General features: G+C 37.3%; 1 protein-coding gene across 3 annotated transcripts in view; it reads left to right on the forward strand.

Moving 5' to 3' along the window:
• Positions 1–12,829, forward strand: part of LOC115438871 (ADAMTS-like protein 1) — a 148,245-nt gene that overhangs the window by 131,204 nt on the left and 4,212 nt on the right. For all 3 annotated transcript variants that reach the window (XM_030162740.1, XM_030162741.1, XM_030162742.1), the window contains 8 exons: positions 14–193; positions 992–1,145; positions 1,540–2,557; positions 4,858–4,985; positions 7,285–7,405; positions 7,531–7,732; positions 9,695–9,804; positions 9,900–10,120. In XM_030162740.1, the coding sequence (XP_030018600.1) occupies positions 14–193; positions 992–1,145; positions 1,540–2,557; positions 4,858–4,985; positions 7,285–7,405; positions 7,531–7,732; positions 9,695–9,804; positions 9,900–10,120 (2,134 nt within the window). The remainder of the gene's footprint in view (positions 1–13; positions 194–991; positions 1,146–1,539; positions 2,558–4,857; positions 4,986–7,284; positions 7,406–7,530; positions 7,733–9,694; positions 9,805–9,899; positions 10,121–12,829) is intronic.

Here is a 12,829-nt window from a genome sequence, read left to right on the forward strand (position 1 = left end):
TTTTATGTTGCAGTGCTCCCGGAGCTGTGGCGGTGGAGTTCAGAGGAGGCAGGTCTTGTGCAAACAGCGCTTGGCAGATGGCAGCGTTCTGGAACTGCCTGACACCTTCTGCCCTTCAAAGAGCCCCACAACCCACCAGCCCTGTGCCAAGCAGGAGTGCCCTCCCAAATGGGTCACAACTGACTGGTCCCAGGTACGTACTTAGTGTTAACCCATAAAGACCCAGCGCTGCTTTTGTGGCAGTTCCCAAATGAATTTATCTCTATTTTCAACCTTTCTTAAGGGATTTATCACCATTTATTGTAATATTATCCTCCTAATTTTGCATTTTTTCAGTGTAAATCATGTATTTTTCTATATGTAATTCAATGATCTACATGATCATTAAGCTCAGATTAAAGTTGAGGGTTATTATATCAAAAATAGAGAAAACTGAAGAAATAGTGAGTTTTTCACCAAAACTGAATGTAAGAACAAGTCTCTCCATCCACTGTCATTGATCCAACTTCATGGGTTTTACTGGTGAATCAATGTTGTAGAAGATGACGGTGTTTCCATGTTCACTATGGAGCCTCTGAACATCCAAATAGGTCATATCTGATGACCATGAAAAGATGACAAACTGCATTTTACACCAATTATTTCCATGTATTGATAGGATTATTGGATCAACAGGTATTAAGAGAGATAAGATAAGATAAGATAAGATAAGCTTTTATTAGTTCCACAAGGGAAAATTCCAAATTTACAGCAGCAAAGCACACAAGAGCAAAAGAAAGTGCAAAATCAAAAATAAAGGCAAATCAAAAAAGTATATAAACTCATATACTATTTACATCTGTGCACATTCGGATCATACCACAGGTTGGATAGGGATATGATTTATTGCTGTTTGGATCTGTATGGGTTAAATAAAAAGAGCAAGATATAGTAAAATTGTCATAATAGAAGGGTCTGCTAGTTTTTATATCATGAAATATTATTTGTCCAGTGTTCAGTGACCTGTGGGAATGGTGTGCAGAGACTACAGGCAGTCTGCAAGAAACAAGGAGACGACGGGCGATATCGGACCATAGATCCCAAGAACTGTTCAATGTTGGCCCAGCCCAACACCGTCAGGTCATGCTCCCTCAGAATCTGTGAGAGTAAGTGACATTTATTACAGAGTTGAACTTGTCATTGTGTCATTCATTTTCTCTTTGGTTTTTAATTTCAGTTTTAGTTTTACTTGTGTGTTGGTTTTCCTTTTTCAAATATTATTAGGAAAGTATAAAGGCTTAAAATGTCACGATGAAAGATGGCTTGAAACCAGATATGATTTTTAAAACCGACTGTTTATAAAAACAATTTTAGTCTTGAATTTCTCAACCCACACTGGAACTCACAAACTAGCTCCTTTAGAACCCAGAGTGACCCTTTGTTTAATTCGATGTAATACATTTGTACTGATAAAAACATTATAATGTAATACTGCATGTGATTCTAAGCAAGAAAAACATACCAAGGAGTACTGACATGTGCTATTTTGTACTCTTACAGACTCTATCAAGCCAGATCCTACCATTCTGGCTCAGAGCAAAGTTTATATCCAGTGGAGGAAGGGCAAAAAGCTCCAGTTGGTGGTGGGAGGGTACGCCTACCTGCTGCCCTGGACGCCGGTGGTTCTTCGCTGCCCAACCCGCCATTTCCGCAAAGGCCATATCCGATGGTTGAAGGATGGCAAGTCCCTGGTGAGCCTCCCACACCTCTCCTTAACATCACTAGGATACGTAAAGATCCATCAGCTCCTTTCATCTGACGCAGGGATATACACATGTGTGGCAGGCCAAGCACGGGAACAGTTGGTCTTAAAGATAATTGGAAGCAAACAGAAACTGTCAGTGCCAGAGACAGCAGAGTCCTGGTTTTTCACAGATGGACAGCGGAAGCTTGGCCTGCCAGATGCAGCCTCCACAGGAGAAAGATTTCAGGAACTACCCATCTCCCTCAACCACTATGACAACATTGTTGAGCGTTTGCTTGAGCTCAAAGGCTCTCTCCAGGACGTAAAAGACGTTGTTGAAAAACCACACTTCAGTGAAAAGAACAGGTCGACCCTCGAAGATGAAAGAGCCAGTTCAGAACTTTCCGGCCCGTTTGTACTCATCGCCGATACCCACAAACTAGATGAGCTCATGCACAGCCTCTCTGAAGGCCTTGGAGGACCACGGGGAGAACAACTCATCGCTCAGTTACTCAGTGAGCTCACAATGACACACGGTGAAACCAACGAGTCGACCCTTCACCCTCCTGAAGGTTCAGAATCTTCCACACAAGGACCTCTCCTCCACAAACCCAACATCAAAGCCCACGCATCCAGGCCGAGACGTCCGGTGATAATACAACAGCCCAGAAAAGTTGGGGGGCTTCCGTCATCTGAAATAACAGTTCATGTGGGAGTGCCAGTTTTGTTGCAGAAACCTGTTGCAAGTTTGGAGCTGAGATGTAACGCAGTGGGGAACCCGCAACCATCTGTAACATGGACGAAGAATGGAAAAGAGCTACCACATAGTAGCAGGTATGAACTATTCTCCACAGCACTTTGTGTAGAAGACCAAATTTTACTGTAGGAAAGAAGCTGACTGTCCAGTAGGAGCGCCTTCACTGCTTCTATGTGCTATGTGCTAATGCTAGGTACTGTGTATATGCATTAGGATGGGTATAAGGTAGAGACCCTCTGCAGAAATAATAAATGCAAGTTAAACGTGAAAAAGTACAGGCTCTGAAACAAAGTATAATAGAGATGGACATTTCTGCCAGCTGGTTCTGTGCAAAACTAACTGAACTACATACTGCAAAAAGTCATCTAACATTTAATTAAATAAAGAATAAATTAAGTCCGTTCCATTACGCAAATCACCGTTCAGTCTTGGCAACAGAAATATGTAATATATGAAAGATGTGACACATTTCTCCCTGATTCAGCCTACATCTACAAAGAGATATTTTTTATGTGCTATTTTCTGATCCTTTTATGGAGGAATTGCTCTTAATGTTGGGAAAGTATGCAGTAATACAACATTGATGTCCCTTCAAATTTTAGATTTTTAAATCTATCTTAGGCTTGCGCTCATTATATCTTCGAAACATCAGTCAGAGAAGTGCAGCTAGTTTTTTCAACTTTATCATTTTATAAGCATATTTTACATTGGGCCAAAATGCATTAACTACACAGGTTGTTGTCCCTAAATCCCTCCCCTCCCTCTTCCAGGTGGTACCCACATAAATATAAAGCACATCCAATAAATAAGTAATAATAATAATAATAATAATAATAATAATAATAATAATAATGATAATAATAATAATAATAATAATAATAATAATAATAATAATAATAATAATAATGAATAAATGAATGAAAAGGGGGATACACACATATGAAACAATCTAAATGACAAGTTGCACCAGTGGCTCAAACTGAAATTAGGCGTGACATTTACAGTAACGACATCCTACATCGCTCGTTCACTGTGATCGGCAATAACTCCAGTTGTTTTAAACACAACCTCCACATTTTCAAGTCAATTGAGGAACATCTACATAAGATCAGGTTAAAGACAGTCTTTTAAAAAATGCAATAAATGATGTCCAGATTTTAGATACTTATCTTCTGTTCCACTCATTGAACTAGTTATCGTCTTTGGCCGCAGGAATAATATTTATTGTTTGTACCAAATTTTCACACTGAACTGTGAACTGGGAAAAAAGATAATGCTGCTCTCACTGAAAAATGACCAGAAACTTAAAGAGGTGGTCACATTGGACTCTATCAAAGTGACTTGTAGACAGAAACAGCTGATTTAGTTACATATTGGTGATTTATTGATGAATTCTGTTAATTAGTTGCTGTTTTGTCTTATATAACTATTTGTAACTTACATGACTCGAAACGAATGACAAAATTACAACCAGCAAGGGATGCACCGATACCAGTATCGGGTATCGGGTCTGATACTCAGTGTGTGTACTTGTACTCATAAAAGTACTTGGATACAACCGCACCGATATCACTTACGGCAGCTTGACATTCGCAGTTAAGTACAGCAGTTACGCGGCGAAGGAGTAATGTCAGCAGTGTGGAGATTTTTAAAAATAAATGACGGTGACAAAAGTAACACTAACTGCAAGTAACGTTAAAGACACAGACAGATACGGATGGAGCGTTCAGTCCGTCCTCTGCGTACATTCCATCCGTTTTCCAGGTGCTCATGGATGTGTACCCAGATGGAGAATACCACCAGGAACCGTGGAGGTAGCGGATCTTTTCAAAGAGCAACTGAGTGAGTTGGAGAAAAAGAACTGACAGATTTATAACAACTACCCTCATCAATATCAACATTAGTATCCACATTAGTGTTACCTCTGTCATCTCCATGTTTATTATTACTGACTTTCTTCTTCACAAAAAATTTAACTTTTCTTTGCGGTATTCAGCCGGAATGGTTAATTAAGAGTGGTGCCCTCTGGTGGATTGATTAAGAAACACTCATTCCAACACATTAAATGTCAGTAGCAACTCTTTGTTACAGTCAGACTAATGACAATGACAATAAAGCATATTTACAAAAGTAACTAAGAACTGTAATGGTATTATTAAGTACTCATATCAGTACTCGGTATTGGCAAGTACTCAAATGTAAGTACTTGTCTGGAAAAAAGTGGTGTCGGTGCATCCCTGCAACCAACCTTTCCTGGTGAAATAAAAGGTTTTATAAAAATACATGATGCATGAGTAAAATGGATACCTAAAACCCCAGGGTAGATACTTTCCCATGTCTGGACTGTTTTGTGAAGATGTTGCATTTGTGTTGACAGAGTTGGCCCTTTGTCCACTGGCTCACTAAGGATCCAGTCTCCAAACAAGGTGGATGAGGGTCTGTACACCTGTACTGCCAGGAACCATCTTGGATCTACATCTCTTTCATCCTGGGTGCAGATAACTGGTAAAGATCACAGACACAGAGCCATATAAATAAATGTTAACAGGGACATGCAAAAGCAAGAAATGCTAAACATGCAAAAGAAAGACTGAGCTATAACCCGACATCAAATTGAGTTATAGTGTAGTCGAGTTGATAGTAATTTGTGTTGTTCTTTTGTGGCTCTGCGTAAGCGATTCTGGGAAAGGATTCTTTTTAACTGAGCACGCACACATACACAGAAAGGCATAACCACAGACACAGTTAGTTACACAGTGAGATTTTCTATTCCCCAGTGGCTCATCTGGCTGCGTCAATGATGGGGAATGTCCGGAGCGTGCCACAGCTCAGGTCACCTCCAAGTTTTGTGCTGTCCTCAGAGCATGAGCAGTTGCAACCTTCTTGCATTCCCGTCAAAGCACCGCCACTGTGGGTTTCCTGATGCTCCTGTGTTTTTCCTTCCCATACGACTACAATTAGAGGTCCCGGGCTATGTTTCAAAAAAGATTAAGTGGGTGCACCCCATTCACCTAATCTAAATGAAGAGGATAAGGAGGCTTTAGGCTGCAGAAAAAGAGCATTTTCTCATATTTTTAAGTCAAACTCGGTAAAAGATTGTGTAAAAGACTCTCCGTTGTGTGATCTATTCATTTTAAGGAGTGTGCAATAAAGTAAAGTAAATAAAGACTGGTAAACCAATTTCAGTGTTTGAAAATATCAGATATGTAAACCAGATGCACTCACATCCTTGTAGCGCTGATTTGGTCATTAATCGGGCTAGAACTAATTCACTGCAAAAGTCTGTTTTATTCAGGTTTTTGCAACTCTGGAATAATTAGCCAAAAATCCTGAGGGACTCACCTAATTTGCATGTATTTAAAAGAACACTAAAATCTAGGGTGTACCATATGTGAAAGTTGTACTTACTGGATGTGTTAACTGTTATTTATTGCTACTGCATTGTTGCTGTATTTATTGCAAATGATGTATCAATTTTTGATGTTGTTTTTTAACTGGGACCCCAGGAAGACTGGCAAAAACTACAGTGGAAGCTAATGGGGATCCCCAGTAAACAATAAAGTACTGAAAACTATACTAATAAAGTTGTTTGAGCAATATATAATTTGTAGCTCTTTTAAGAATTATATTAGCAAATGCATCATGTGTTTAACCCTTAGGAGTCCACGGTCACGGACCCATGACTGAATCACATGACATTTTCAACACATCGTACCATAGGAAGTTGGTCACGTAGACCACTGGGGACAATTGCATTAGAAAGTGTGGACTTGAAACACTCTTCCACTTTTTATTTGACGTTGATAGAGCAAATATAACCAGAGATATGACAGTTTGAACTCGGAGCAAACAAACGTGAATAAACCCAATGTGGATTTAATTTATTACGATTTTGATTTTATTTATCTAATATTTGGAACCTTGGAACCAGTATTCACTTTTAAAGTCTTTGAAAAGGTTCATTAAGCATCTTTGTGTTATTTATGCAATAAATTATGTAAATTTTTTAAATTAGATTTTATATTTTTTGTATTTTTTGTCCTTTTGTGTTGATATAGTAGGTTGAAGTCTAAAAATAATAGGCAGATGATATAGATGAAGTTGTGCTGAAAGAAAAGATACCAAACATGGGTATAGTAAACATTTCTTCATACAGTACAGAAAGGCAAAATCAGAGTACTCAAAAAAGGCCAAAATAGGCTCAGACCTCTAAGGGTTAAGTCCAGACCAAGGTTATTATCGTTAACAAAAACTAACGAAATAAAAACTATAATTAAAAGAAAAAAAAACGGTAAGTAACTGAAACTGTGTTGTGTGCTTACAAAACTAAAATGTATAAAAATTATGGATAAAATTCCCTTCATTTTCGTCTTTGTCAATGTCGGATTGATACGAAATTGATTTATTTCCCTCAAGTTATTTTAGCTGCTGGCACCATATGATATTTAACGGTCTGTCACTTGTGGTTTACAGTCGTCTTCTGGTCCCCATTCTACCTGGAAACATGGAGACTTGAGTTGGGAGAAAGCAGCAGAGTCCTGTCTGGGATTTATTTGAATACGACGGAGAAGAAGAGAAAACATACTGTATAAAAAAACTAAAACTAAACTAAAACTGAGCATTTAGAAAAAAACAAAAAAAAAATAAATAAAAACAAGCAAACCTGCACTAAAAACAAATTAAAACTAACTGAATTAGAGAAAAAAGGTCAAAACTAAATAAAACTAAACTATAATGAAAAATCCAAAACTATTATAACCTTGGTCCAGACCCGTTGACATAGAATTTTTCATTGTGTTTGCAGGTGGAAAAGGAAGAAATTGCGTTCAAGGCAACACAATGGGAGAAAATGGCCCTGTGTGTGCGGAGAGGAATAATAGCAGCCAGTCGACTCAGCTGTGCCATGGTCAAGGCTGCCCCTTCAGGTACAAGGCTGTATATGCAGTTTAAACAAGAAGAAGACTTGAAACCTGTTTGTTTCTTTTGCATCAGAAATAACTGAGTTCTGAGCGTGTAACCTTTAAAGCTGCTTTTTCTCTGTGCATTTCAGGTGGCGGGTGGATCCCTGGTCACAGTGCTCAGCCAGCTGTGGAGGTGGGTCCCAGCACAGGAGGGTCAGCTGCACGAGGGGTACTGAGACAGACAGAGCGAGAGAAGTGGAGATCCAGCACTGCACAGGAAGGAGACCCTCTGACACAAGGGTCTGCAATCTGCAGCCCTGTGCCAGATGGGCCACCACAACATGGGGGCCGGTGAGTCTGTGGTCATACAAAGAAAAGCATGTCAGTACATGTGTGTGTATTTTGATGAAAGTTTCAGGAAATGTTGATACTAGCACAAGGAACAAATGATTAAATTTTGATGAAATTTTCAGGAAATGTTGATACTGACAGAAGGAATGTTGAGCCGCATTATGTAATAAATTCCTATTATGTTATAAAAGTTCAAAATGTAATACGAAAGTCATGTCATCTTGTAATAAAGCTGCATTATGTAATAAACTGACGCATTTTGTAATAAATTGTCAACGCATTATATAGTAAATTTATTCACATTATGTAGTAAGTTATTACAATTTGATAAATTTATTACAAAATGCACTTGACACATTTTTATTAAAAAAAGTGTCATGACATGGTTCATTATGTAATAACAATCCAAATTAATATAATTTCAGAGCAATTTAGAAGAAATTAGTCACAGGAGCTACAGGTAATGTAATCAGAACTTTAACCACACAGTTTAAAGATTAATTTAGCACATTACATTTTCCTGAAAATAAAAATGTGTCAAGTGCATTTTGTAATAAATTTCTCAAATTGTAATAACTTACTACATAATGCGAAAAAATTTACTATATAATGCATTGTGGTAGTTTATTACAAAATGCGTCAGTTTATTACATAATGCGACTTTATTACAAGATGACGTGACATTCTTATTACATTTTGAACTTTTATTACATAATGGGAACACATGGGAATTTATTACGTAATGCAGCTCAACAAGGAACAAATGATAAAATTCTAGTGGAAGGGGGGGACTGATCTGCTCTGGTGGAGGTCTGCGCTTTGTAGTTTTTATTGCAGTTTTTTGTTCTCCATTCAACAAAGCAGTGTCTTCAAAAGACTAGACACAAAACAAAACATACATGACAGCTATTACATAAAATATAAAAAATACATTAATAAAAAAATCACAAAAACATAGCTTAATACAGAAGATGGTGGGTCAGACTTACAATGTACAGGAGTCACATTTATGAGTATAATTTAAGTGTACAACAGTCCTTTTAATAGGGTAGAAGAGAGGTCCAGTCCAATATAATTTTAGTTCTAAGTTGTGTTGCTCTTGTCCGATTGCAAATTGAAATCTTTTTTGCCGATGCGTGTGTATTTAAGGGAAAAAAACCTCAGTTTGACCCTCAAAGAGGCAACCAAAGGAATCTATCGATCTAAAATGTTTGATCACTTTTTAATCAGTCACTCATTCTATCAATACGTTTACATATTTCATGTAAAATGCAGTTTCTTCACTTTTTATCGGCATTGTTTATGACCCGTTTAGAAGTTCAGAGGCTCCATAGTGAACATGTTTTGCAACATTGATTGACCAGTAAAACCCATGTAGTGTGACAAATCACAGTGGTTTTAGACACTTGTTTTTATGTTCAGTTATTGATGTATTTTGCTGGAAAAGTCAGTCGTTTCTTAAGTTTTCTCTGTTTTGATATTAATAACCTTTGGATTTACACTGAGCTTTTATGAACATCCACAGAATCAGTGAATTTAATAACTTAATATAGGAAAATACCTGATTTTCTTTTTTCTTTTTTTTTTTTTTGAAGAAAGGGGTTGGACTTTTGAATTGCGTATTTTCAAAATGTAGCTCGCTCAAACCGTTTTTCCAGGATCTCCTACCCTACCTTTATGTATCCTGGCAGCCGTGGTGATGCCCGTTATGACTGAAAATACCTTGTTTTCAATGAAAATGAAAAAAGCAGAAATGGTAATAAATCACTTAAATGCAGAGAAAAATACAGCACAAAAATAGGTCTGCATCTTTAAAAGTTAAACAAATGCTTTACTAAAGAATTTTCCATGTTACAGATGTAGTTTCAAAGCAATAACTACAAAAGGGTCAAAACAATCCACAAAATCTTTAATCAGTAAAAGTTTATCTTGTTGGCTTTAATGATATAATCTATGTTTCAGTGTCATGGTCAGTGTGTCGGCCCCAGTTTGGCCACACAACACCGCCACGTTTACTGCCAAGACATAAACGGCACCAAAGTCGCCTATAGATTATGCGGTGGACTTCAGAGGTAACTATGAATGTCAAGACATCTGTGATTGTATACACGTAATGGTTTATGACATGATGAATGTACGTTTTCTGATTTTGTTTTTTGTTTTGTAGGCCCAGCTCGGTGAAGAATTGCTCCACCGAGGCGTGTGCACTTCACTGGCGCATCGGCCCTTGGACACAGTGCACCGCCACGTGTGGACGCCACGGTTTCCAGTCCCGCCAGGTGACCTGCGTACACCGACGAAGCGGCAAGGCCACGCGAGAACATCACTGCATGTGGAGGCCCCGCCCTCCGAGCTGGCAGAGATGCAATATTTTGTCATGTGGCAGAGGTGAGAGGAAGTGATGAAATCAAGTAAAATGATGTAATCAGTAGGGGTGTTAGAAAATATCGGTTCTGCAATATATCACGATATTTCATTTCACAATACTGAATCGATATTAAAAAGTACTGTATCAATATTTTTAAGTATTTATTCAAATGCAGATATGGTGGAGGTTCATTTTTGTTTTTTGTTTTTCTTTATTGTTTTATTAAATAATGGTTATTTTATGCATCCTAAAAGCACTTTTTACTGTCTGAGAGGCATATGGTACAGTCTACTCTCGTTAAACCGCCCGTTATACCGCCATTTCCGCCTATTGCCATCCGCCAGCCCAGTTCCATACACAAACAACACTTATACCATTGATTTCCCGACCGTTATACCGCCAGCGTGATTGCCATCGAGTACACATAAATTTTAACAATGCACTGAAACAAACGCGCCAGACGCTGATCGCGACAAGCTACGAGTAGGTCTACGGAACGGCCACCGTTCATTTATCGCAGAACACTCAGTAGGTCAGGATGTCGAGAAGAGGATGTGGGATTAAGCCAAAGCCTCAAGATGATGGGGTGTCATTTCCCGACACGGTATAATAATGCTTAAAATGTTTCCCCACTTTAAATGATCCCTTACAACATAACAGAATCAAGATTTATTTAGAAACGCAATTAGAACGGGTTAACGGAGGCAGCATAGACATCATATAGTAAAGACATGCACATTATGGACGCAACCCGTTGTAACGCCATTTTCGCTATACCGCCAATTTGGCCGTGAACGGAAGTTGGCGGTATAACGAGAGTAGACTGTAGTTCCCTTGGAAACTAGGAGAATTAGAAAAATTTTGTGATATTGCATTAGATCCTGTTCTGAAATAAAAATATGTTTAGTATTTGTACATATTTCTGGTGTAATTCAGTCATTCCAGGAAATAATGAAAAAAAAAAAACAAACAAACAAGAAATTGCCTTTTTAACAGTATCATGATATATCGTGATATATCGTATTGTGATCCTAGTATTGTGATTTGTTTTGTGTCACCCGATTCTTGCCGATACACAGCCCTAGTAATCAGGGTTCTTAAAAAGTCTTAAAAGTCTTAAATTTTCAAATCGGCGTTTAATACCTTAAAAAAGTCTTTCAAAGGTATTAAATTTAATCTGGTAGGTCTTCAGTCCTGTTCCCATAAACTTGTTGGTTGTGTTGTGTTTAAATGTGTCTGTTAAATGTCCAGACTGCAAAGAAAGTAACGTCAGTCGACTCAGTTCCACCCCTTCCAACCCGACAATTTATTTTAAAATTAGGGAACAGTTATCACTAACTTTGCCCCCAGTGCGAAATTACTCTGAACGGTGGGAATCAAGGTATTGGAGTAAATAAATACACTTTCCTAAATTCTAGGAGTCACAATTTTTGCCAGTATGGCCCAACGTTATTACTGTTAACGAAAACTAATGAAATGACGAAAACTAGAATTGAAGAAACATTTTCATTAACTGAAATAAATAAAAACTATAATTAAAAGAAAAAAAATGATAACTAACTGAAACTGTATTGTGTGCTTACGAAACTAACTAAAACGTATAAAAATTATGGGTAAAATTCCCTTAGTTTTCGTCTGTCAATGTCGGATTGATATGAAATTGATTTATTTCACTTGAGCAATTTTAACTAGCGGCACCGTATGATACTTCACGGTCCATCACTTGTTGCCACTTGTGGTTTACAGTCGTCCTCTGGTCCCCACTCTACCTGGAAACATGGAGACTAAATTTGGGAGAAAGCAGCAGAGTCCTGTCTGGGATTTATTTGAATACGATGGTGAGGAAGAGAAAAGTTATTAAAAAAAAAAAACTAATACTAGAACTAAACTAAAAATAATCATTTAGGGAAAAAAAACGAAAACTAATAAAAACTAGTAAACCTGCTCTAAAAATGAATTAAAACTGACTAAATAAGAGGGAAAAAAAAGTCAAAACCAAATAAAACTAAATTAAAATGAAAAATCCAAAACTATTTTAACCTTGGTATGGCCGTGACATGGGCATTACAACAGTTGAAAAACAGCTTTTTTGCTAATACTGGCACATGTAGAGAAATGTTCACTGATGTGTACTGTCCCTGCAAAATAAACAAATAAATAATAAAAAAAATTAAATTCAGTTCTAAGTAGTCTTGAAAAGGTCTTAAAAAGTCTTAAATGTAACTGTAGAAACCTGTAGGAACCCTGGTATTGTTTAGACCAGGGCTGTCAAACTCATTTTAGTTCAGGGGCCACATATAACCCAATTTGATCTCTATAAATAATGACAACTCCAAGTATTTGTCTTTGATTTACTTCCAAAAAGAAAAATTAAATTATAAAAATATTCACATCTACAAAGCATCCTCTCACAAAAAATGTGAATAACCTGAACAATCTGTATTTTGCTGGATAAGCCACTTTTTCTTCAGTTTTCTCTGTTTTGATAGAATAACCTTTGAATTTACTCTTTTGCTTTTCTGAACATCTACATGATCAGGAAAATATAGGAAAACTTCACTTATGAAAGGTCAAATGTAAAAAAAAAAAAAAAAAAAGAGTCCTTTGTAAGTTGCCACAGAAATAGTTCTAGGTGTTTAAAGGTTAATCTAATGCTTTGCTAAAGGATTTCCTATGTTACAGATGTTTTGCTCATAATGCTTAACTTAGTTTCCAAACGTTAACCACAA

The sequence above is a fragment of the Sphaeramia orbicularis genome, chromosome 18 (genome assembly GCF_902148855.1).
Source record: "Sphaeramia orbicularis chromosome 18, fSphaOr1.1, whole genome shotgun sequence".
In the NCBI taxonomy this organism is placed as follows: domain Eukaryota; kingdom Metazoa; phylum Chordata; class Actinopteri; order Kurtiformes; family Apogonidae; genus Sphaeramia; species Sphaeramia orbicularis.